We start from the raw sequence: 22,432 nt of genomic DNA, 5'->3' as shown, positions 1-22,432 counted from the left end.
GCTGACTGTAGAGTGCACCACCGCGGACATCATCGACCGATGGCACTGGAGCAATTCATTGTGCGATTGCTGAGGGGAACATCGGCCTGGGTTCAGTGCCACCGTGCAGCGTTGCTAGAGGAGGTGGTCTGGCTAGCAGACAAAAAACACAACAGATTACAATATGTAGTCATTTTTTCCCCAAAAGTAAACCAACATTCAGAAATCAGGCAGAGAAAAAACAAGTACACCCTTCCTACTTCCACAATCAAGAGAGTAATTAGCAGCCAGGTGTCACTAATGAAACAGACAAGATTAATTAATCATCAAGAAGAGTGACTATTTCTATGAAAGCAAAATGTCTGGCACTTTTGGTGTTTTGGAGCACTCAGGTGTGTGTCTCCTTTATGCCAAGAAAAAAGGACATTGGCCATGACCTCAGAGTCGTAATTGTTGCTGCTCATCAATCTGGGAGGGTAATATAGCCATCTCCAAACTATTGGAAATTCACCATTCTACAATGAGAAAGATTGGAGCCTTCAAGACAGTTGGCAATATTCCCAGGAGTGAGTGTCTCAGCAAATTCATTCCAAGGTCAAGATCATTTAATACTCAGAGTTATAAAGAAAAACCCAAGAGCTACATCATGTTATCCTTAGCACACTAAATGTTTATGTTCATGGCAACACAATCAGAAAAATACAGAACACGTATAGCTTTCAAGGAAGAAAAAAAGCCCTTTCTCTTCAAAAAGAACATGGCAGCATGACTTAGGATTGCAAAATTACATCTGAACAAGCCACAAACATTCTGGAACAATAAAATTCATCATGCATAGTGCCATGTTTGGCAAAAAAAAAAAAAAAATACAGCATGTCATCACAAACACCTTATATCAACTGTCAAGCATGGTGGTGGTGGGCCAATGATTTTGGTTTGTTTGGCAGCTAAAGGGCCTGGGAAACTTGCCATCATTGAGACATTGATGAACTCCACTTTATACCAGAATATTCTCAAGACAAATGTAAGACTATCTGTCGAGCAGCTTATGCTGGGCCAAAACTGGGTCATGCAACAGAACAATGATCCCAAGAACACCAGCAAATTGACATCTGAATGGCTCATCTCATTATCTGTAGCCGCTTTATCCTGATCTACAGGGTCGCAGGCAAGCTGGAGCCTATCCCAGCTGACTACGGGCGAAAGGCGGGGTACACCCTGGACAAGTCGCCAGGTCATCACAGGGCTGACACATAGATATAGACAACCATTCACACTCACATTCACACCAACGGTCAATTTAGAGTCACCAGTTAACCTAACCTGCATGTCTTTGGACTGTGGGGGAAACCGGAGCACCCAGAGGAAACCCACGCGGACACGGGGAGAACATGCAAACTCCGCACAGAAAGGCCCTCGCCGGCCACGGGACTCGAACCCGGACCTTCTTGCTAAAGAAGAAAATAATCATGGTATTGGAATGGCCAAGTCAAAGTACAGACCTCAACCCCATCAAGATGCTGTGGCAAGCTCTTAAGAGAGCTATGCATAAATGAATGCCTTGAAACATCAATGAACTTAAGAAAAGTAATACTTTAAAAAAAAAGAGTGGCATAAAGTTTCTCCAAAATGATGTGGAAGACTGGTTTGGGGACACCCATGTCCCTTAGTGTCTGTCATCATTCGATTTTGGGGACAAAACCATAGCGTGGCGGCAGTGGTTAACGTGGAGGTGGTGGTTAGTCCTCGCCTCACCGATCCACTAATGTTTGTGGATGGGTCCTGCAGTCTGCAAGTGCGGGGTGAAACAAGCACAGCATTGGCTGGGGAGGTGGTGCCAGGACCATTGATGTCAGCTCTGTATTAGGGGGACCTGGAGGGTATTCTATTCTATTGGTATTCTATTGGCTGGGCATTCATGGCGATGTTCGCCAGTGGTTTGCGGTATGCCGCGAATGCCAGCTGGTGAATCCACCCCAAAAGCACCATTGCACCCAGGTGTACACCCTTCCATTGCATAATATCTCCATGTACAGTGTGACTAAGGCACTCTTCTGTGTTAAAACCTGAGTCGGGACTTTGAAAGAGATCCTGACTGACCAGGGCACAATCTTTATGTCACTTTGTGAACTGTATAAATGATTGGGTGTTAAATCAATTTGTATCAGTGTTCACCATCTGCAGACAAGTGGGCTGTTCATGATGCATAATTTTGTTGATAAGTAGCTTGAACCCCTAGTATTTGCAGTAGGAACGGTCCTACAAGCCTCCACAGGGTTACAATTAGATACTTCATGGTCTTCTTCGTCCCATAGGGGCACCACTGATGACATTTCAACAGTCCATCATAGGTCTGTGTAGGGCATTTAAACTTGGCGGAGCCCATCCATCTCCAAACTGGATCAATGGACACTTTAGAGTAGCCAGTTGGACTGTGGGGGAAACCCACAAACATGCAAACTCTGTACAGAAAGGCCCCTGTCAGCCAACCACTGGGTTCAAACCCAGAACCTTCTTGCTGACATTGCTAACCACTACACCTGCTCCATGAGGTACACCCTTTTAAACATGCTGCCTACATTACAGGGAACACTACAGTAGTAGTTTCCCATTGACTTATACTGGATTATTATGGTGGTGTACGGGTTAGCACTGTCGCCTCACAGCAAGCAGGTTCTGGGTTCATGGCCAGTGGGGGCCTTTCTGTGTGAAGTTTGCATGTTCTCCCCGTGTCTGCATGAGTTTCCTCTGGGTGCTTCGGTTTCCCCCACAGTTCAAAGACATGCGGATAGGTTAACATGGGGGTGGCCTTGGGCTGTAGTGCCCTTGAGCAAGGTACCTAATCCCCAACTGCTCCCCGGATGCTGTAGCATAGCTGCCCACTGCTCTGGGTATGTGTGTGTGTGCATGCTTGTGTTCACTGCTTCAGATGAGTTAAATGCAGAGGGCAAATTTCACTGTGCTTGAGTATGCATGGGTGGCACACTGGTGTAGTGGTTAGCACTGTCACCTCACAGCAAGAAGGTTCTGGTTTTGAGCCCAGCGGTTGGCGGGGGCCTTTCTGTGTGGAGTTTGCATGTTCTCGCTGTGTCTGCGTGGGTTTCCTCTGGGTGCTCTGGTTTCTCCCACAGTCCAAAGACATGCAGGTTAGGTTAACTGGTGGCTCTAAATTGTCCATAGGTGTGAATGCATGTGTGAATGGTTGAGAGGAGAAAACCTCTACAATTATCCAGTAGAAGGCAACAGGAAACCACTACTGTAATGTTCCCTAGAGACTTTGATGGCTGAAGCTGTCAGAGCAGCCATATCACTGTAGTGATATGCCAAAATGGATAGATGAGTGGGATGGCACAGTGGTGTAATGGTTAGCACTGTCGCCTCACAGCAAGAAGGTCCTGGGTTTGAGCCCAGCGGATGGCGAGGGCCTTTCTGTGTGGAGTTTGCATGTTCTCCGTGTGGGTCTCCCAAAGACATGCAGGTTAGGTTAATTAGTGTCTCTAAATTGACCATAGGTGTGAATGTGAGTGGTTGTTTGTCTCTATGTCAGCCCTGTGATGACCTGGCGACTTGTTCAGGGTGTACCCTGCCTCTCGCCCATAATCAGCTGGGATAGGGTCCAGCTTGCCTGCAACCCTGAAGAACAGGATAAGTGGCTACAGATAATGAATGGATGGATGAGTGTGCATGTGACAAATAAAGGCTTCTTCTTCTTATAGAGGTTTTCTCCTCTCAACCATTCACACCTATGGACAATTTAAAGTAGCCAATCCAAGGACACCTAACTGCATGTCTTTGGACTCTGGAGGAAACCCATGCAGACACAGGGAGAACATGCACACAGAAAGGCCCCTGTCAGTTGCTGGGCTCGAACCCAGAACCTTCTTACTATGAGGCGACAGTGCTAACCACTACGCCACTGTGCCGTGACACCCCACTCATCCATCCATCCATCCATCCATCCAGGCATATCACTACAGTGACATGGATGCTCTGACAGCTTCAGCCATCAAAGTCTCTAAGGAACATTACAGTAATGGTTTCCTGTTGCCTTCTACTGGATTATTGTAGAGGTTTTCTCCTCTCAACCACTCACATACACTTATGGACAATTTAGAGCCACCAATTAGCCTAACCTGCATGTCTTTGGACTGTGGAGGAAACTGGAGCACCTGGAAGAAACCCACGCAGACACGGCGAGAACATGCAAACTCCACACAAAAAGGCCCCTGTCAGGTGCTGGGCTCGAACCCAGAACCTTCTTGCTATGAGGCGACAGTGCTAACCACTACACCATTTTAAACATTGCATCTCATCTCATCATCTCTAGCCGCTTTATCCTGTTCTACAGGGTCGCAGGCAAGCTGGAGCCTATCCCAGCTGACTACGGGTGAAAGGCGGGGTACACCCTGGACAAGTCGCCAGGTCATCACAGGGCTGACACATAGACACAGACAACCATTCACACTCACATTCACACCTACGGTCAATTTAGAGTCACCAGTTAACCTAACCTGCATGTCTTTGGACTGTGGAGGAAACCCACGCGGACACGGGGAGAACATGCAAACTCTGCACAGAAAGGCCCTCGCCGGCCACGGGGCTCGAACCCAGACCTTCTTGCTATGAGGCGACAGTGCGAACCACTACACCACCGTGCCACCCATTGTACATCATGTTTAAAAAAAAAATGGGCACACCCACAGCTCATCATTTCACAGTGATGGAGTGCAGGCTTGTGGGCCCTCCTCTCCTCTCCTCTCCTCCGCCTTTCTTGTCCCAGTGCCCAAAAATGTGAAACGCAATCCGAGCACCCGGTCACAGCGAGTGGCTATTTTAAACTGTAAAGAACTCCGCTTGGACCGAGAGGAATATGGGAGCAGGAGCGAGCGGACTCTGGGCTGGAACGGAAATAAAATGACGGAACGTCGCTCGTCGCTCCGCGTTTATTCACCGTTTATGTTTTGTGTGTTTTTCTTGCAGGCGTGTTTCTCATGTCTCTCCCGGTAGTCTTGCCTGGATCGTGCTGTCGTTTAACCGGGGCTTCTCTCGCCCCTCAGTTCGCAGATCCGTCCCGGAGGAGCCGCTGTATGGCCGCAGTTCCGTGGCGGATGCGAGGATCGGAGTCGCGGTTGGTGCCGCCGCTGCTGCCCGCGCGCCCGCTGCTCTCTCTCGGGCTGCTCCAGCTGGTGCTCGGCTGCTCTATGGTGGCGCTCTCGTTCGGAGCGCTCTCCCTCAGCAACTCGCCTCCTGTCCGCAATTCCTGCCCGTTTTGGGCAGGATCATCAGTGAGTGTCCTCCAGGCCTGTTTCTTTCTCAGTATTCAGGGGTGCACTAATTTTTATTCGCCATAACATTGTGGTGTGAAATAGGGGTAAAGTGTTCTGGTTCTGCAGGTCGCTTATATAGATTTCAGTAACTAGAGTTACTAAAAAATGTGTGTGTTTGTTTTTTTCAAACTATTAGTTTGTTTCATATAGTGAAACTAAAACTTGTATTTCCTTGGGGTATATTGGAGAAGGGCCCAGAAGACTGCAGGCAGATATGGAGCGGTGGTTAAAAAAAGGCTCCCAGCATTCTGTCACATCAAAAACATCCAGTGAACACCAGAACTGCTCATACTGCTCATATATACCTATATGGACATGAGGAAAACACAAGAACATGTTCACGTCTTCTCAGGATGCTGAATGTGGGAACACTGGGCAGTGCATCAAAAACAAGGCAGTGGTTATAATCCTGTCAGGGCAGGAAAGTGTTCACGATATGCACTTCAAACTGTTTCACTTTGTTGAGGTATTTTGTCTCATCTCATCTCATTATCTCTAGCTGCTTTATCCTTCTACAGGGTCGCAGGCAAGCTGGAGCCTACCCCAGCTGACTACGGGCGAAAGGCGGGGTACACCCTGGACAAGTCGCCAGGTCATCACAGGGCTGACACATAGACACAGACAACCATTCACACTCACATTCACACCTACGGTCAATTTAGAGCCACCAGTTAACCTAACCTGCATGTCTTTGGACTGTGGGGGAAACCGGAGCACCCGGAGGAAACCCACGCGGACACAGGGAGAACATGCAAACTCCACACAGAAAGGCCCTCGCCGACCACGGGGCTCGAACCCAGGACCTTCTTGCTGTGAGGCAACAGCGCTAACCACTACACCACCGTGCCGCCGAGGTATTTTGTACTAAACTATAAAATTCTTTCTGCTTTGCTGGATATCCATCCACTATCTGTAGCCATTTATCCTGTTCTACAGGGTCGCAAGCAAGCTGGAACCTATCCCAGCTGACTATGGGTGAGAGGCAGGGTACACTCTGGACGAGTCACCAGGTTATCGCACGGCTGACACATAGAGACAAACAACCATTCATGCTCAATTTAGAGCCACCAATTAGCCTAACCTTAATGTCTTTGGGGGAAACCGGAGCAGACACGGGTAGAACATGCAAACTCCACACAGAAAGGCCGTCGCCAGCTGCTGGGCTCGAACCCAGGACCTTCTTGCTGTGAGGCAACAGTGCTAACCACTACACTACATGCTTTGCCGGACAATAATTGAGAAATGCCATCCTGGCAGATACACACAAATGCAAAACAGGAAGTGGTACTCAAAGCTCCAGTATTTAAAAAAAAAGACCTTGAGATGAGAACTGAGTCTAGTGTGAGTCTACAACGCTATCTGAATGAGTGTGTACAACAGCACTTCTTAACGTCATCCTACTGAGGCACAGATTTAACACCATCTTTAATGAACATGAGACATGGCGTTGTTAATCTGGCTGTGCACTGAATGCAGCTGATTTTGTTCTCCACAGGTTATCCTGTCGGGGATTATCGGCCTCACCACATGGAAGCGGCCCATGCTCTTGTTGGTAGGTTGCTAGAGATCCTACTTTCTTAATGCTTTTGTCTTTCAGGTGGATATCCACTGGTGTAAACTTATTAGGGAATTACACCTTCGCTGATCAGTGTTTCAAATAAAGTTTATATTCTGCAGAAGTACAGAGTGGTTTATGGGCTCTTGCAGTTTTACGGTTTAAAAAAAAATCAGCCCAGCACCAGTGAACAGATATTTGCTTTCAAACACTGCTAACGAAAGATAACATCAATTAAACCAGTTGAAGCATATTGCTTTAGTAGCAAATTAGACACTTGTATAATATTGTCTATTACGTTTGAGTATCTGTAACTAATTGCCTGTGTTCACACTGGGAAAAAAGAATAAACTATACAAAATAAAAACGGATGAAACACATTTTCTGAACAAATGAAATAATGCAATAAACATTTATTTGTTCCATCAAGCACAACAGGAACTGATAACAGACGAAACACAATTTGCTATCAGTGATGCTGCGTTAAAATGAAAAAGACGCATGCTGGTCAAGTTCACTATCTAGCATCAGCCTGGCATTGTTTAAATTGCAAGCATTTTTAATGTCACTTCCCTTAAGGACTGTTAAATTGAATGAACCCCTAATGTAGGATCCTCTTAACTGTAGTATGTTCCTTATTTTATTAACGTTTTACATTAGTACTGTCTATATAGTTTTAATTTTAAGTATTAGATCATAACACGTTATTTGAGACACAGTGTGTCTATGTCATAGATTTAGTTTGTAAACTTTAAGAATGCCCTCATAGTTAGGCATCAGCGACAGAAAATCCTTGTTTAACCTCATTCAATCATGTGATTAATGCTAGCAAGCCTTCAGTTCAAACATTAATCTTTCCATAAGCAGGTTAATTTGTCTCTTCATGTCGCTATGTATGGGATTAAATTCTGTTTCAGGCCGTGTGCGTATGCGCGTTGGCATTTTTGCCAGCAGGGAATTTTGAGGGCAGTAAAGGTTAACGGCAGGTTTTAAACATAATTCCTTTTTCATTCATGAGTAACTTGACTGTTGATAAAAAAAAAGCCTTTTCTGGCCAATTCCATCGTCACAGTGTTTGGGAATCATTTGATCTGGAGCTCTTCAGATGAACACTACCATAAAGGCTTTCATTATGTTATTCACCACAAATAATCAGAATACTTGCCATGATGTTTGGTCCATGTAATAGTCTGACAGTTGTATTAGTTTTATTTTTCAGTTCTTTTGTTTTCATATAGGCTCCACAGAAGCTATGTATTAATGCAACACTTTTATTTTGTGTAAGCTGCAGGAGAGCAGCTTTATTTTTATTATAGCAGTGTCCAAAAGTCAAAGGCCCTCGTCAGCCACTGGGCTCAAACCTAGAACCTTCTTACTATGAGGTGATAGTGCTAACCAAATGCACCACCAGTGAATTAATACATGCTTAAACCAGGTTGTTGTTGTTGTTTTTTTTTACTCAAAGCAGTAAGACATAAAAAATGAACACTGTTAGGAGGTCACATGCTTTATATTACTTTTGATTACATATCAGATTTTGCTCATATAACTGAAACTATTCTATCCACATTCACTGGATATGAGCAATCGCGTGCTCTGATTGGCTACTCTACTACTAGGATATCAGCTCATATACCGTGAGTAGAGAAAAACAAAATGGCGGCATGCATCAAGTCAGATATATCACTTGTTATCAAGTATTTAAAAGAAACAGAAATAACTAAAAGGATATAGGTTTTTTCCCCCCAATATTGCCTGTTCCACACTCCAGCCCAGTCAGTGGCAATAATGCACCTTTAAGTTGGTTTGCCAACCGCTAAAAAACCCTAAAGAAGAAGAAGAAGAACATGGCGGAGTGTGTTGCTGAACCACCCGAGGACGAAATAAAAACTCTACTAAAAAACAAAACCCCAAAAATAAAAATAAAAAAACCCAACAGAATATGGAATAAAAGTATTTGATGGTGAGAACGTATCTTTTTTATTTTTCAAGAATTATTATTATTGCATTTTTCACAAATTGCTACTGTCATTTCGCCAGTTTGTTTACGGTACATTCTAAGCAAAAATGATTTTGTCGGACGTTTTGTACAAAGTTTTTATTTACCGAATTTGCAAAAATAAAAATGCTCTGTTTCTCAAAATCCAGTGAATGTGGATATAATAAAACAGTTATTCCACTCAATCTCGTCATACACGGCTTATAGCCGACTCGGTGCTATGCGCCTCGTCGGCCATCAGCTCATGTACGACTCGATTTCATGGAATAACTGTTAAATATAGCTTTACGCAATGTATTCTTGTATAAAATGCAGTCGATGTAGAAAGATATGAAAAAAATATTTGGTTATAAGAGTTCAAGGCAGTCATTTTAATATTTTGTTTTTTATATCTGCTTTGGTTTCTTGTTAGAAAATGCAATACATTTTAAAACCTATGTTGTCAACAGGTTATCAAATTTGTTTGGCTTAAATCTGATACTTTGTCATGGAAAATAAAAACAGTAAGAATTTTCCTGCCTGAAAAGAAAGAAATGGGAAACAAAATTGCCACATAGGTTTCAAATCCAACGGAAATGTCTGGACATGTGTTAAAGTTTGACCAGTCAGATCGGATTTCCTGTGTGTTGTCATCATTTGGAGTGGCCTGTCTTGACCTCAGAAACTTGTGACAGCAACAACAACGCAGGAAGGCACATCTGCGTCATTCCTCTAACAACCAACGTGGATAAAGTAATGTAATTACAGTGCGATCAGATGAATTAGATTTGGACATTTGTCATGTAGATTTGCCTCAATGTGTAAACAAAGCCATAGTGGCTATCAGTGGTAATGCTTATTGATATCTATGTTTCCCTCTTTTGTCTATCTCTCTTTGTCTTTCTCTGTGTGTTAGGTGAATCTGTTCGTGTTGCTGTCCATGGTGTGTATCCTGCTGAACCTGGCAGGCTTTATCCTCTGCTGTCAGGGGGCTCAGCTGGTGTCCAGCACCATCCACTGTCAGCTGGTGAGAGCTGAGACCTTTATCATAATCCCATCCGCTGAGCCATGCTTTTTTTCTGGACAAAAAGGATGTTTTTTTTAACGAGAATATTCACATCAACATATTGTTTACAAGTATAAAAAATACAGTTAAATGAGATACAAGTTCTACTTATTGACTTTAGCGAGTTATTTATGGATTAATAACTGAAAATGACAGAAATGTCAAGTAGAATTTCGTAATTTCAAAAATATGACATTCTTTTATATTCATGCTCGGAGATTCAAATGGGTCAGAGCAAATGGAGTAGAATAACTGAACCATAACAGAACCCAAGCCCCAAAATAGAGTGTGAATTTCTATCTGCTTCTTCCTGAAACCGAGCTTTTATAGCTTTGGGCTACAGCAACACCCCCCTCCCCTCTCTCGAGTAAAGAAGACTCCTGGCCTTGCCATCTGTTTCTGAATCAGGTGCTCTGTGCACATGTGTTTGGTTTCGGACATTTTCAGTGCCTGAGGTCTGAATTTTAACTGGGTTGCTGTGTCCTTTTCAATGAGACTCTATTGTCCTGGTGCAGTAGCTCTGTTCTACTCTCTTCCTTACGTTGTGCAACCTGCACTAGAGGAATACTGTAACGTTATCTTTCATCAAAGGCCTCTCTCTCATCTCTCTGTATATACACTCACCAGCCACTTTATTAGAAACACCCATCCACCTGCAGTTCTCTAATCAGCCAATCCCTTGACAGCAGCACAATCATGAAGATACAGATCAAGAGCTTCAGTTCATGTTCACTTCAAACATCAGAACAGGAAAAATTGTGATCTCAAAGTGTGACATGGGTGTTGGTTTGAGCCAGATGGACTGGTTTATTTGAGTATTTCAGAAACTGCTGATCTCCTGGGGGTTTCACACACAACAGTCTCGAGAGTTTACACAGAATGGTGCGAAAAACAAAAAACATTGAGTGAGTGGGCGACGGTTCTGTGGGTGGAAACAAACGCCTTGTTAATAAGAGAGGTCAGAGGAAAATGGCCAGATTAGTTTTTTGTCAAGAAGGATATTGCAACTCATAGCAACTCTTTACAACCGTGGTGAGCAGAAAAAGCATCTCAGCATGCAGTAGCACAAGATCACATTGGGTTCCAGTCCTGTAGCCAAGAACAGGAATCTTAGAATCATGAACAAGGTCCTATTAAAGTGGCCGGTGAGTGTATATAATCATTTTCAAACAATGGATATTTTATTGTAATACTTTTTACTTAGGTCCAGGATGTGTTAATGATGGTAAACTAATTACCAATTACTATGTACATACAGACCCGGCTAGTGGCCTAGTGGTTAGCATGTCTGCTTCTTGATCGGGAGATTGTGAGTTCTACTCACGGTTGGGTCATACCAAAGACCATTATAAAAATGGTACCATCTGGCAAGGCACGCTACAATACAGATGCAAGTGGGGAGTCAAACTCTCGTGGTTACCAGAGGACTAGCCCTCCGCTGTAACCCTAGCTGTGTAATAGGCGAGAGGCCGAGGGAAACGGAGATTGGCGCCGCCACATGGCGTGGGAAGGACTTTGATTTTGATGTACATACAGATCAGTGACAAATTAAAGGAAAAATCCCCATCACATTAGTAAAGTGGCTTTCACATGGCACCAGAAGAGCTTCAGTGCACCTTGGCACAGATTCGACAAATCTCTGGAAATGTACTGGAGAGATGAACACCGTTCTTCCAAAAGATGTTCTCTCAGTACACGTTTTGATAATGGTGGTGAGAGACCTGGCTACCATGTCAGTCCACAATATCTCGGAGTTGTTCAGTTGGGTTAAGAAGCAGGCTTATAGTACTGGAGTCCGACTTGTGCCCTAATTTTAAGGACTCGTGGCTTGACTTGGACTCGTGCATTAACTGCATTCGGACTCATAAATTGGAAACAAGGACTCTGATTTTTTTTCTTTATTTTTTGTAACATACCATAATAATATGGCATAAGATATTTATATCTACATTAATTTTATACTAATTTCGTGTAAGACACCTGTGCGCCTTGGCATGTGCATCAGATAGACTCTTGGGCGCACTCCGGACAGCACACGCGCCAAGCGGACTGTCACGCGTGCGCTGTAAACGACTCGCACCTGCATAGGATTAAGGCGCAATCAGCGCGCCTATATAAAAACTGTGAAAACACACTTACTTTGCGAAGTATTGAGTTGCATTGCTGACACATTACCAAGCCTTATTTCATTGTTTGATTTCCTGTTTCTCATCTTTGATTCTGCGGAGTCTCCAATAGCCTGTTTGTGCTTCGCTCGACCTACAGTATTGCCTGTTTCACGGTTTTACGATTTTGCCTGCCGTTCTGGATTGTTTACCTGTCTTCACTTATATTAATAAACACACCTTCTGCACTTACATCCGTCTTCCAACCATCTCTAACAGAATACTTCACACTCCCTGACAAAGAGAAGCACATTCACCTGTTCACACGTCGTGTTCAGGAACAAACTAATGTTAATGGTGCTGAAACAGTCACCGTCAAATGGTGCGGTTGGAGTCTTGTTCTTGGACTCGACTCTGAATTTTCTTTAATGACTCGGACTCGAGGTTTAGTGACTCGACTACAACACTGTTAAGAAGATCTGGTGACTGTGAAGGCCATAGTGTGTGCCATCATTTTCATACTCATTGTATAATTCAATGAGCCATCATGCCCTGTGGATAGGGGTGTGGTCATCCAGATCAGGACAGAAATGTTTCATTGTAGGATAAAAGTGATCAGTCAGAATAACTTCCAGTGATCAAAAAGACCCCCATAACATCACCGAGCCACTGACTTTTCCTTTAATTTGATCATAGTGTCAAAATGTAAAAAGTCTTGGCACATACATGTACGTATTTTTTTTTTTTTTACAATGTTCCCCTCACATCTGCATGGGTTTCCTCTGGGTTCTTTGATTTCCTCCCGCTTCCAAAAACATGCCCATTGGTAGAATGCCTAGGGTAAATTGCCCAATGTATGAATACATATTAGAATGTGTGTATACGTGGTGCCCTGCAGTGGACTGGCATTACATCTAGGGTGAATTACTGCCTCGCACCCAGTGTTCTGAAGATAGGCTCCGGATCCAGTATGGCCCTGACCAGTGGTTACTAAAGATAAATGAATGAACGTTTTATTGATGACTTATTATTTAAATCAAACTATTTAGATTATTACATTGAACGTTGAAAGATACAGGATATTAGCAGGTAGCAGATTATAGATGAAATGCTAATGGTGTGTGTGAATGTCACATGAATTGCAGGATGGGAATAGTGATGTCTGTAACTGCTGTGCCGAGAGCCTCAGCAAGTGTCAAGACGAGGAGGTGATAAAGATTTATGCAGGACACTCATGTGCCACAATGAGAGTGCTGCTCAAGGTTCGGGGGTCTATCATTAATAACACTACATTACTGCTGTGCTCCTCATTAGGGACAGCGCATTACTGTAATTCATAGAAAGTTGAAATTTCCTGTGTGGAATTTAACTGCAGTATATACTTTATTCCAGAAAGTTCTGTTTGCGCTCTGCTCATTGAACGCCCTGACCACAGTAGTGTGTCTGATTGCAGCGGCACTCAGGTACCTGCAGATCTTCTCCACCAGACGGCCCTGCATGGTAAGAGTCCATACAGATAAAGTGATTCGTTTGTTTATTTTTTATGATTCCTCAGTTCATCAGGCACCTTGGCCATTGTTCAGGCCTCTTGAGAAAGTGCTGTTATCGATGAAAATGTGTTCATTCCTGGCAGGAAGAGCCACGAAACATTGTAGAGGAAGAAGAGCAGCCACACATTCCTGATCCTGATGACTTTGTTCCACCCGCACCACCTCCTTCCTACTTTTCCACCTTCTACTCCTACACGCCACGGCTGGCTCGCAGGTGACAGACCAGCAGGATCTCACTCCCTAATCAGCTTGATGTCTTTTAGGTCCAGTTGATTTTGATGGAGCCATGAGGTCATGATAAGTTTCATATCCAGATTTGAGCTTCTAAAAGTAGAAAACAGTACATTACTGGTTGTAAGGAGCAGAAAAATGTATATTTACAGGACACGTGCAGGAATTCAGTGGATTTTAAGATGTTTTTAAGACATTTTCAATATATTTTAAGACCTCAACACCACTTTGAGATGTAACAGATTACATTAATGAGACACTTTTAACTTAGATTTACTATATATTGAGTGTAAGATTGAAAAACTAAAGAGTCTTAGTTTGCAATAACTTCTGTGGACCACTGTATCAAGAGAATTAATTGAGCGACTAACCAAAATTCAGTGTCCTCCAAAGACTTGTCCAGAAACTTGCATTTTCCTATTACGTTTATTAGTTTATAAGCTGTAAAGGGACCTTCACATAGCGTTGTCAAACTGAGAGCAGTCAGTGGGTCCGTGAGCAGCTTTTCGTATGGACCTGGGAATTTGAACCAACTTGCCAACACTAACACACAAACAGAAACCATGGAAGACATGGCTTAATGGTTAGAGAAGTGACTTTTGGACCAAAAGATTGCCAGTTTGATTCCCTATACCAGCAGAAATGGCTGAAGTGCCCTTGAGCAAGGCACCTAACCCCCAGGTTGCTCTGGAAGCATTGTATGTTGCTCTGGATAAGAGCGTCTGCTAAATGCTATTAATGTCAAGTCAAAGTCCCTTCCATGCCAGGATCTGGTCTTCCCAGGCAGTCTCCTATCCCAATACTAACCAGTTCTTTTGAGGCACATGGGTGCAGTGCCGATCTCCGTTTCCATAGCCCTCAGCCTCTCGCCTATACAGCTACGGTTACAGTGGGGGGCTAGTCCTCTGGTAACCATGAGAGTTTGACTTCCCTATTCACATCTGTATTGCAGCGTGCCTTGCCAGATGGCAGTAGGTACCATTTTTATCCCCCGCTGGCCGAAAGGCCCAAAGGGGGATTATGTCGTTTTTATTCAATTTGTTCTCATTTTACCAGAGTTGTGGCCCTTGATTAACAACCTTGTACTTTCACAATTTCATGAAGGTGCGTTTGCCTTCTGACATCAACTCCTCTCACAATTTTTGGACGAATTTCTCGAAGTTTGGCAAAAGGCCTTGTTATATGACGGTAATACGCATATTGTGATTAAATTTCGTTTGCGAAAATTTTCCCAGAGTTTTGACCCTTGATTAAATAACGTGTACTTTGACAATTTCATGAGGGTGTACGTTCTTCTGAAATCAACTCCTCTCACAATTTGTGGAGGAATTTCACCAAACTTGGCAAAAGGCTTTGTTACCGTATATGACAGTTATACGCATATTGAAATTTCGCTTAATTTGGGCAAATTTTACCAGAGTTATGCCCTTGATTATTAACAAACTTGTACTTTGGCAATTTCATCAAGGTGTGCTTGCTTTCTGAAATCAACTTCCCTCACAATTTTTATCCCCCGCTGGCCGAAAGGCTCGAAGGGGGATTATGTTGTGGCGATGTCCGTCCGTCCGTCCGTCCCGGGAAGGGTGCTCACCTTCTGAAATCAACTCCTCTTACAATTTTTGGAGGAATTTCATGAAACTTGACAGAATTCCTTGTGATATGTCAGTAATACGCATATTGCAATTTCGTTCAATTCAGTCGCATTTTGCCAGAGTTATGGCGTGGTTGCCAGCGGGGGATATTGTGCTCTCAGAGCACTCTTGTTCTCTGGTTGAAAAGCACTGGCAACACACTGGGGAATGCTTCATCCAGGCACTTCATCAAAAAAGGATTTTGTTTCTGGATCTTCTTCTACTGGATCTTCATCTTGATCTTCTTCTTCTGGACCTTCTTCTTCTTCTGGCTTTTCCCGTTAGGGATTGCCACAGTGGATCTCCTCCTGTCCTCTGTATCTTTTCCTGTCACACAAACCATCCTCATTTTTCTGTGACTGCCTTTTTTTTAAATTCTGTTTTTACTACGTTGCAGCTTATTGATTCTTTTATATATTGTATCATTTTGTGGGGCCAAGCAAACCCGATAGTAAACAATTCCTTACTTATGTATAATGAAATTAAAATGTTCATATGTTCTTCTGATAGTGGAATAAGCCACAAACCTACAGTGGTGCTTGAAAGTTTGTGAACCCTTTAGAATTTTCTATATTTCTGCATAAATGTGACCTAAAACATCATCAGATTTTCACACAAGTCCTAAAAGTAGATAAAGAGAACCCAGTTAAACAAATGAAACAAAAATATTGTACTTGGTCATTTATTTATTGAGGAAAATGATCCAATATTACATGTCTGTGAGTGGCAAAAGTATGTGAACCTCTAGGATTAGCAGTTAATTTGAAGGTGAAATTAGAGTCAGGTGTTTTCAATCAATGGGCTGACAATCAGGTGTGAGTGGGCACCCTGTTTTATTTAAAGAACAGGGATCTATCAAAGTCTGATCTTCACAACACGTTTGTGGAAATGTAACATGGCACGAACAAAGGAGATTTCTGAGGACCTCAGAAAAAGCGTTGTTGATGCTCATCAGGCTGGAAAAGGTTACAAAACCATCTCTAAAGAGTTTGGACTCCACCAATCCACAGTCAGACAGATTGTGTACAAATGGAGGAAATTCAAGACCATTGTTACCCTCCCCAGGAGTGATCGACCATTAAAGATCACTCCAAGAGCAAGGCGTGTAATAGTCGGCGAGGTCACAAAGGACCCCAAGGTAACTTCTAAGCAACTGAAGGCCTCTCTCACATTGGCTAATGCTAATGTTCATGAGTCCACCATCAGGAGAACACTGAACAACAATGGTGTGCATAGCAGGGTTGCAAGGAGAAAGCCACTGCTCTCCAAAAAGAACATTGCTGCTCATCTGCAGTTTGCTAAAGATCACGTGGACAAGCCAGAAGGCTATTGGAAAAATGTTTTGTGGACGGATGAGACCAAAATAGAACTTTTTGGTTTAAATGAGAAGCGTTATGTTTGGAGAAAGGAAAAACACTGCATTCTAGCATAAGAACCTTATCCCATCTGTGAAACATGGTGGTGGTAGTATCATGGTTTGGGCCTGTTTTGCTGCATCTGGGCCAGGATGGCTTGCCATCATTGATGGAACAATGAATTCTGAATTCTACCAGCGAATTCTAAAGGAAAATGTCAGGACATCTGTCCATGAACTGAATCTCAAGAGAAGGTGGGTCATGCAGCAAGACAACGACCCTAAGCACACAAGTCGTTCTACCAAAGAATGGTTAAAGAAGAATAAAGTTAATGTTTGGAATGGCCAAGTCAAAGTCCTGACCTTAATCCAATGGAAATGTTGTGGAAGGCCTTGAATTGAGCAGTTCATGTGAGGAAACCCACCAACATCCCAGAGTTGAAGCTGTTCTGTACGGAGGAATGGGCTAAAATTCCTCCAAGCCTGTGTGCAGGACTGATCAACAGCTACCGCAAACGTTTAGTTGCAGTTATTGCTGCACAAGGGGGTCACACCAGATACTGAAAGCAAAGGTTCACATACTTTTGCCACTCACAGATATGGAAGATTGGATCATTTTCCTCAATAAATAAATGACCAAATAGAATATTTTTGTCTCGTTTGTTTAACTGGGTTCTCTTTATCTACTTTTAGGACTTGTGTGAATATCTGATGATGTTTTAGGTCATATTTATGCAGAAATATAGAAAATTCTAAAGGGTTCACAAACTTTCAAGCACCACTGTATATAAAGGACCAGTCATGCAAACAAAAAGGTGACATACTGTGAAACTGCCTTAAAAAATATCCTGCTAAAAATGTTTGGTCATGACATGACACCCAGCACTAATGTGAAGGGTTTTCCTGGGCCACCACACATTCTGCAGCTTTTGTAGGGCTAGAAGATGAAGAAGAAGAACGTTAGAAGAAAATTTGAGTCATTAAAGGTAGACTGACTTTCAGATTTTTCAGGTTTAGGTCATAAAAAGAATTTTCCCTGACACCCAATTATTTTTGTTTAGTGGACTGAAAGCTACTGAATTGGAATCACAGACTTCCAATTTTATTAGTTTTTTTTAAAATAGAACAATTAATGAATTTAGGGCCACGTGTCTCTAAATTCTCCACTATTATTTCTTGCTTCACTGTGACACAATTCAAGATACCACGTCATGCATCACGTGGTGGGCTTTCCCCGTTCGCACAAGGCATTGTGGGATACAAATTTGAAACAGAAGAGAAAAACGGAGGATGTGAGTGTGAGAATGAAACGTGAAAGACCGACTACAGTAACGGAAAGTGAGAAGAAAAGATGTTATCTTGCGAAGGAAAGGAAACGCTGGACCAAACTAATAAATATCGGCGGTCAGCGAGCACCTCGGTGTGATCAGCTGTTCGTTTAGCGACAGAATGATGTTACTGTCAGTGCACGGTCTAAGGTAAACCTGTAGATGGCAGTAATGCAACACTGTGGATGCCAGCTGCCGTAAAACCCAAGAAAAGAAGAAGACGACGACATGCGCATGCGCACACAGACTTCCTCTGTCTGCTTGACTGTGTGAAGCGAGCGATTTCATGCACATTATTTGCTCGGGAATCACCTCAGATTAAATAACTTCCCGGCCACAGAATGGCCTGGGTTTGTTTTTTAGATATTACAGAAATAAACATATATCACAATGACCAAATTTCAGAGGGAACGGAATTTCACCGGTTTTATGAAATTGAAAGGCCGTCTACTTTTAATATTTTAGCCAGACAGACTTTCTCATGAATGCAACAATCTAAGTCCATACAGCCTTCAGGCTTAAACACCATGCTAAACAATGCAGGCATGTAGACCCAAAACCCAACCCAATGGAGAAAAAAAAAAAACCAGCAAATGAGACACAATGAGAAGGTGTGTGCAATGAGAAAGCATGGGATGCTGATCTTGTGTAGGTACTGTGTGTCCTGAAGCAGGAGTTGAAGCAGGATTGAATCTAAACAGTAATTTCATTTATTTATACGATGAAGTACAATGCAAAAGTTTGTACCCTATATGGTTTCTGGATGAAAAAAGAAAACAAGTGTGTTTATTTTAAAATGTATGTACCAAAGAAAAAAGAAAAAATATAAAGCTACTAATATCTGATCTTATTAAGCAATATTTGTTTGTTTTTTTTTACCTGGATAGAATGAAGGAATTGTGAAAGGATCTTTGAAACCTGACAGAAGAATTTTCTTGCTGTAAAATTCAAATTCTTTGTTCTGAGGATATGCAAACATTTGCACGTTACTGTATATATTATATACTGAAATTATAGAAATTCTTGCATAAGTATTAAATGTACTCCTGCAGATCAAAAGCATAGACACGCTGCACTTGTCTTCCTCCTCTCATACCTTATCCGTCTCTCACACACACACACACACACACACACACACACACACACACACACACACACACACAAACTGTGTGGGAGGTTTCTCCAACAAAATATCTAAGAGAAACTTCCTAAAACATTTCAAGCTGTGGAACAGATCGAGAGAGCGTAGTAAATCCTTGAAGCGTGAGATGGACCAGTTTCCCAAGGCAGATGTAGAATCTGCCGATGAACCCCAGGAATTGCTTTCTGCAGCTGCTGCCAGAGGTTTTTGAAGCCCGAATCTGTCTGTTCCTCCAGGATGTTTGGTGACAGTGTAATTCCACTGCCTCACATATACGGGGCGAGGATTAAAGGCGTGGAGGTTTTCTGTCCCCTCGACCCTCCTCCACCCTATGAAACTGTGGCAACAGGGCAGGTTGAGCCATCACAGGTAAAAATTGCTACATATGATGGGATTAGTAGGCAGACTGTGTACTTTGCTTTTATGATTAATTCTAGCTGATCTTGCAGAAGCTGCTGCAGTTTATGTTGGCAGGAGAAGTCAAGCCCACTGACTGACTCACTCTCTCTCTCATATATATACACGTATACATATTTTTAGGCACAGGACTCTGAGGTTCAAGTGACAGAACTGACCGAGGGGGTGTCTCACTGCTCTGAGACGGACACAGCTAGCGATGGTAAGCAACACCCATTACAACACCGTATGTTACTAGTGTCAGAAAAAAGTCAAGTTGTTGTATACGTTCACCAGCCACTTTATTAGGAACACCCATCCACCTGCTGTTTTATGCAGTTCTCTAATCAGCCGATCCCTCGACAGCAGCACAATGCGTAAAATCATGCAGATATAAATTAAGAGCTTCAGTTAACATTCACTTCAAACATCAGAATAGGAAAAATTGTGATCTCAAAGTGTGACTTTCTTTCACTGTGGCATGGGTGTTGGTTTGAGCCAGATGGACTGGTTTATTTGAGTATTTCAGAAACTGCTGATCTCCTGGGGGTTTCACACACAACAGTCTCGAGAGTTTACACAGAATGGTGCGATAAACAAAAAACATCAAGTGAGTGGGCAACAGTTCTGTGGGTGGAAACAAACGCCTTGTTAATAAGAGAGGTCAGAGGAAAATGGCCACTGGTGGGTTTCCCAAAAGCCTCTTAACGCTAAGAGCATCTTAACTAGGAGAGGCCCTGTGTCCAAAACCGCTCACTCATTCACTACTCCCTACTCCCTATATAGGGAATTACTATATAGAGGACTATACAGTGAGCTCATTGGTAAAATGAAAAAACGCTTTTGGACACTAGTCCGTCGTGCTGGTATTTACATCATTACTGTCACACAATTAAAACGTGCCAGATCAGTCGGCTGGTGAGTTTTCAAAATAATAAATACATGCATGTATTTTTGTGATCACTACATGTGTATTTCCCACATTAATCAATACAAAGTACCGGCATCTTTCATTTTTAAAAAAATCAAGGCTGAATACTTTCTTCTTTGCTGCTGCCTTTTATTAAATCAAATTTGAGACTTTTAATTTGATTTCTTTCAGCGCGGCTGCAATGCATGATGGGATATATTATTTGGTTAGTGACCATTGGTTGTACACTACTTTTCGTGATGCATTGTGGGATACTTTGAGTGCACTATACAGGGTGTAAATAATCCTCACTAAGGTTTCGGACAGCACTACAAAATGGCGTCCCCCCCATATAGTGCCCTATATAGTGAGTAGGGAGCGATTTTGGACACAGGGAGAGTGTTCATTGTGCTGCTCGCACTACCATTTAACGATGATCTTTGTGCTACGATGCTTTTGGGAAACTCGGCACAGATTGATTTGAGCTGCCAGGAAGGATATACGGTAGTAACTCATAGCAACTCTTTACAACCGTGGTGAGCAGAAAAGCATCTCAGCATGCAACAGCAGAAGAACACATTGGGTTCCACTCCTGCAGCCAAGAACAGGAATCTTAGAATCAAGAACAAGTTCTTATTAAAGTGGTTTAATAAGAAGTGGTTAACACACACACACCCCCTGATCAGCCACTGATATCATCAAACATTGATTATCTCCTAACAGTGACACCTGTCAAGGGGTGGGATATATTAGGCAGCAAGAGAACAACCAGTTCTTGAAGTTGATGTGTTGGAAGCAGGAAAAATGGCCAAGTGTAAGGATTTGAGTGACTTTGAAAAGAGCCAAATTTTGATGGGTAGATGACTGGGTCAGAGCATCTCTAAAATGTCAGGTCTTGTGGGGTGTTTCTAGTATGCAGTGGTTAGTACCTACCAAAAGTGGTCCAAAGAAGAATGACTGGTAAACTAGCAACAGGGTTACTGATGTGCGTGGGGAGCGAAGGCTACCCCATCTGGTCCAATCACACAGAAGAGCTACTGTAGCACAAACTGCTAAAAAAGTTAATGCTGGCTATGATAGAAAGGTGTCCAAACACTCAGTCCATAGCAGCTTGCTGCATATGTTGCTGCATAGCCACAGAGCACTGAGAGTGCCTGTGCTGACCCCTGTTCACTGCCAGAAACGCCTATAATGGGCACGAATATCAAAAGTGGACCATGGAGCAACACAAGTAAGTGGTCTGAAAAATCATATTTTCTTCTACATCATGTGGACGGCCGGGTGCATGTGTGTCACTTACTTGGGGAAGAGATAGCACCAGGATGCACTATGGGAAGAAGACAAGCTGGCAGATGCAGTGTGATGCTCTGGGCAATGCTCTCATGGGAAACCTTGGGTCCTGGCATTCATGTGGATGTTATGTTTATACGTACCACCTACCTAACCATTGTTGCGCCCTGTCACAGTGCAAACATTGTTCAGGAACATGACAAAGAGTTCATGGTGTTGACTTGGCCTCCAAATTCCCCAGATCTCAATCTGATCGAGCATCTGTGTGATGTGCTGGACAAACAAGTCCGATCCATGGAGGCCCCAACTCAACTATCAAGACTTAAAGGATCTGCTATTAATGATATACAGTGGTGCTTGAAAGTTTGTGAACCCTTTAGAATTTTCTATATGTCTGCATAAATATGACCTAAAACATCATCAGATTTTCACACAAGTCCTAAAAGCAGATAAAGAGAACCCAGTTAGACAAATGAGACAAAAATATTATACTTGGTCATTTATTTATTGAGGAAAATGATCCAATATTACATATCTGTGAGTGGCAAAAGTATGTGAACCTCTAGGATTAGCAGTTAATTTGAAGGTGAA

General features: G+C 42.8%; 1 protein-coding gene across 2 annotated transcripts in view; it reads left to right on the top strand.

Moving 5' to 3' along the window:
- The first annotated feature begins 4,781 nt into the window (after window positions 1-4,781).
- Window positions 4,782-22,432, top strand: part of fam189a2 (family with sequence similarity 189 member A2) — a 33,258-nt gene continuing 15,607 nt past the window's right edge. For both annotated transcript variants that reach the window (XM_060907025.1, XM_060907024.1), the window contains exons 1-8: window positions 4,782-5,264; window positions 6,802-6,858; window positions 9,756-9,866; window positions 13,156-13,272; window positions 13,403-13,510; window positions 13,644-13,774; window positions 19,482-19,614; window positions 19,786-19,864. In XM_060907025.1, coding sequence (XP_060763008.1) covers window positions 4,971-5,264; window positions 6,802-6,858; window positions 9,756-9,866; window positions 13,156-13,272; window positions 13,403-13,510; window positions 13,644-13,774; window positions 19,482-19,614; window positions 19,786-19,864 — 1,030 coding nt within the window. In that variant the 5' untranslated portion in view covers window positions 4,782-4,970. The remainder of the gene's footprint in view (window positions 5,265-6,801; window positions 6,859-9,755; window positions 9,867-13,155; window positions 13,273-13,402; window positions 13,511-13,643; window positions 13,775-19,481; window positions 19,615-19,785; window positions 19,865-22,432) is intronic.

This window comes from Neoarius graeffei, chromosome 24, assembly GCF_027579695.1.
Source record: "Neoarius graeffei isolate fNeoGra1 chromosome 24, fNeoGra1.pri, whole genome shotgun sequence".
Classification (NCBI taxonomy): Eukaryota; Metazoa; Chordata; class Actinopteri; order Siluriformes; family Ariidae; genus Neoarius; species Neoarius graeffei.
Note: the sequence above shows the minus strand (reverse complement) of the source record. Positions and strands in the feature narration are given on the sequence as shown.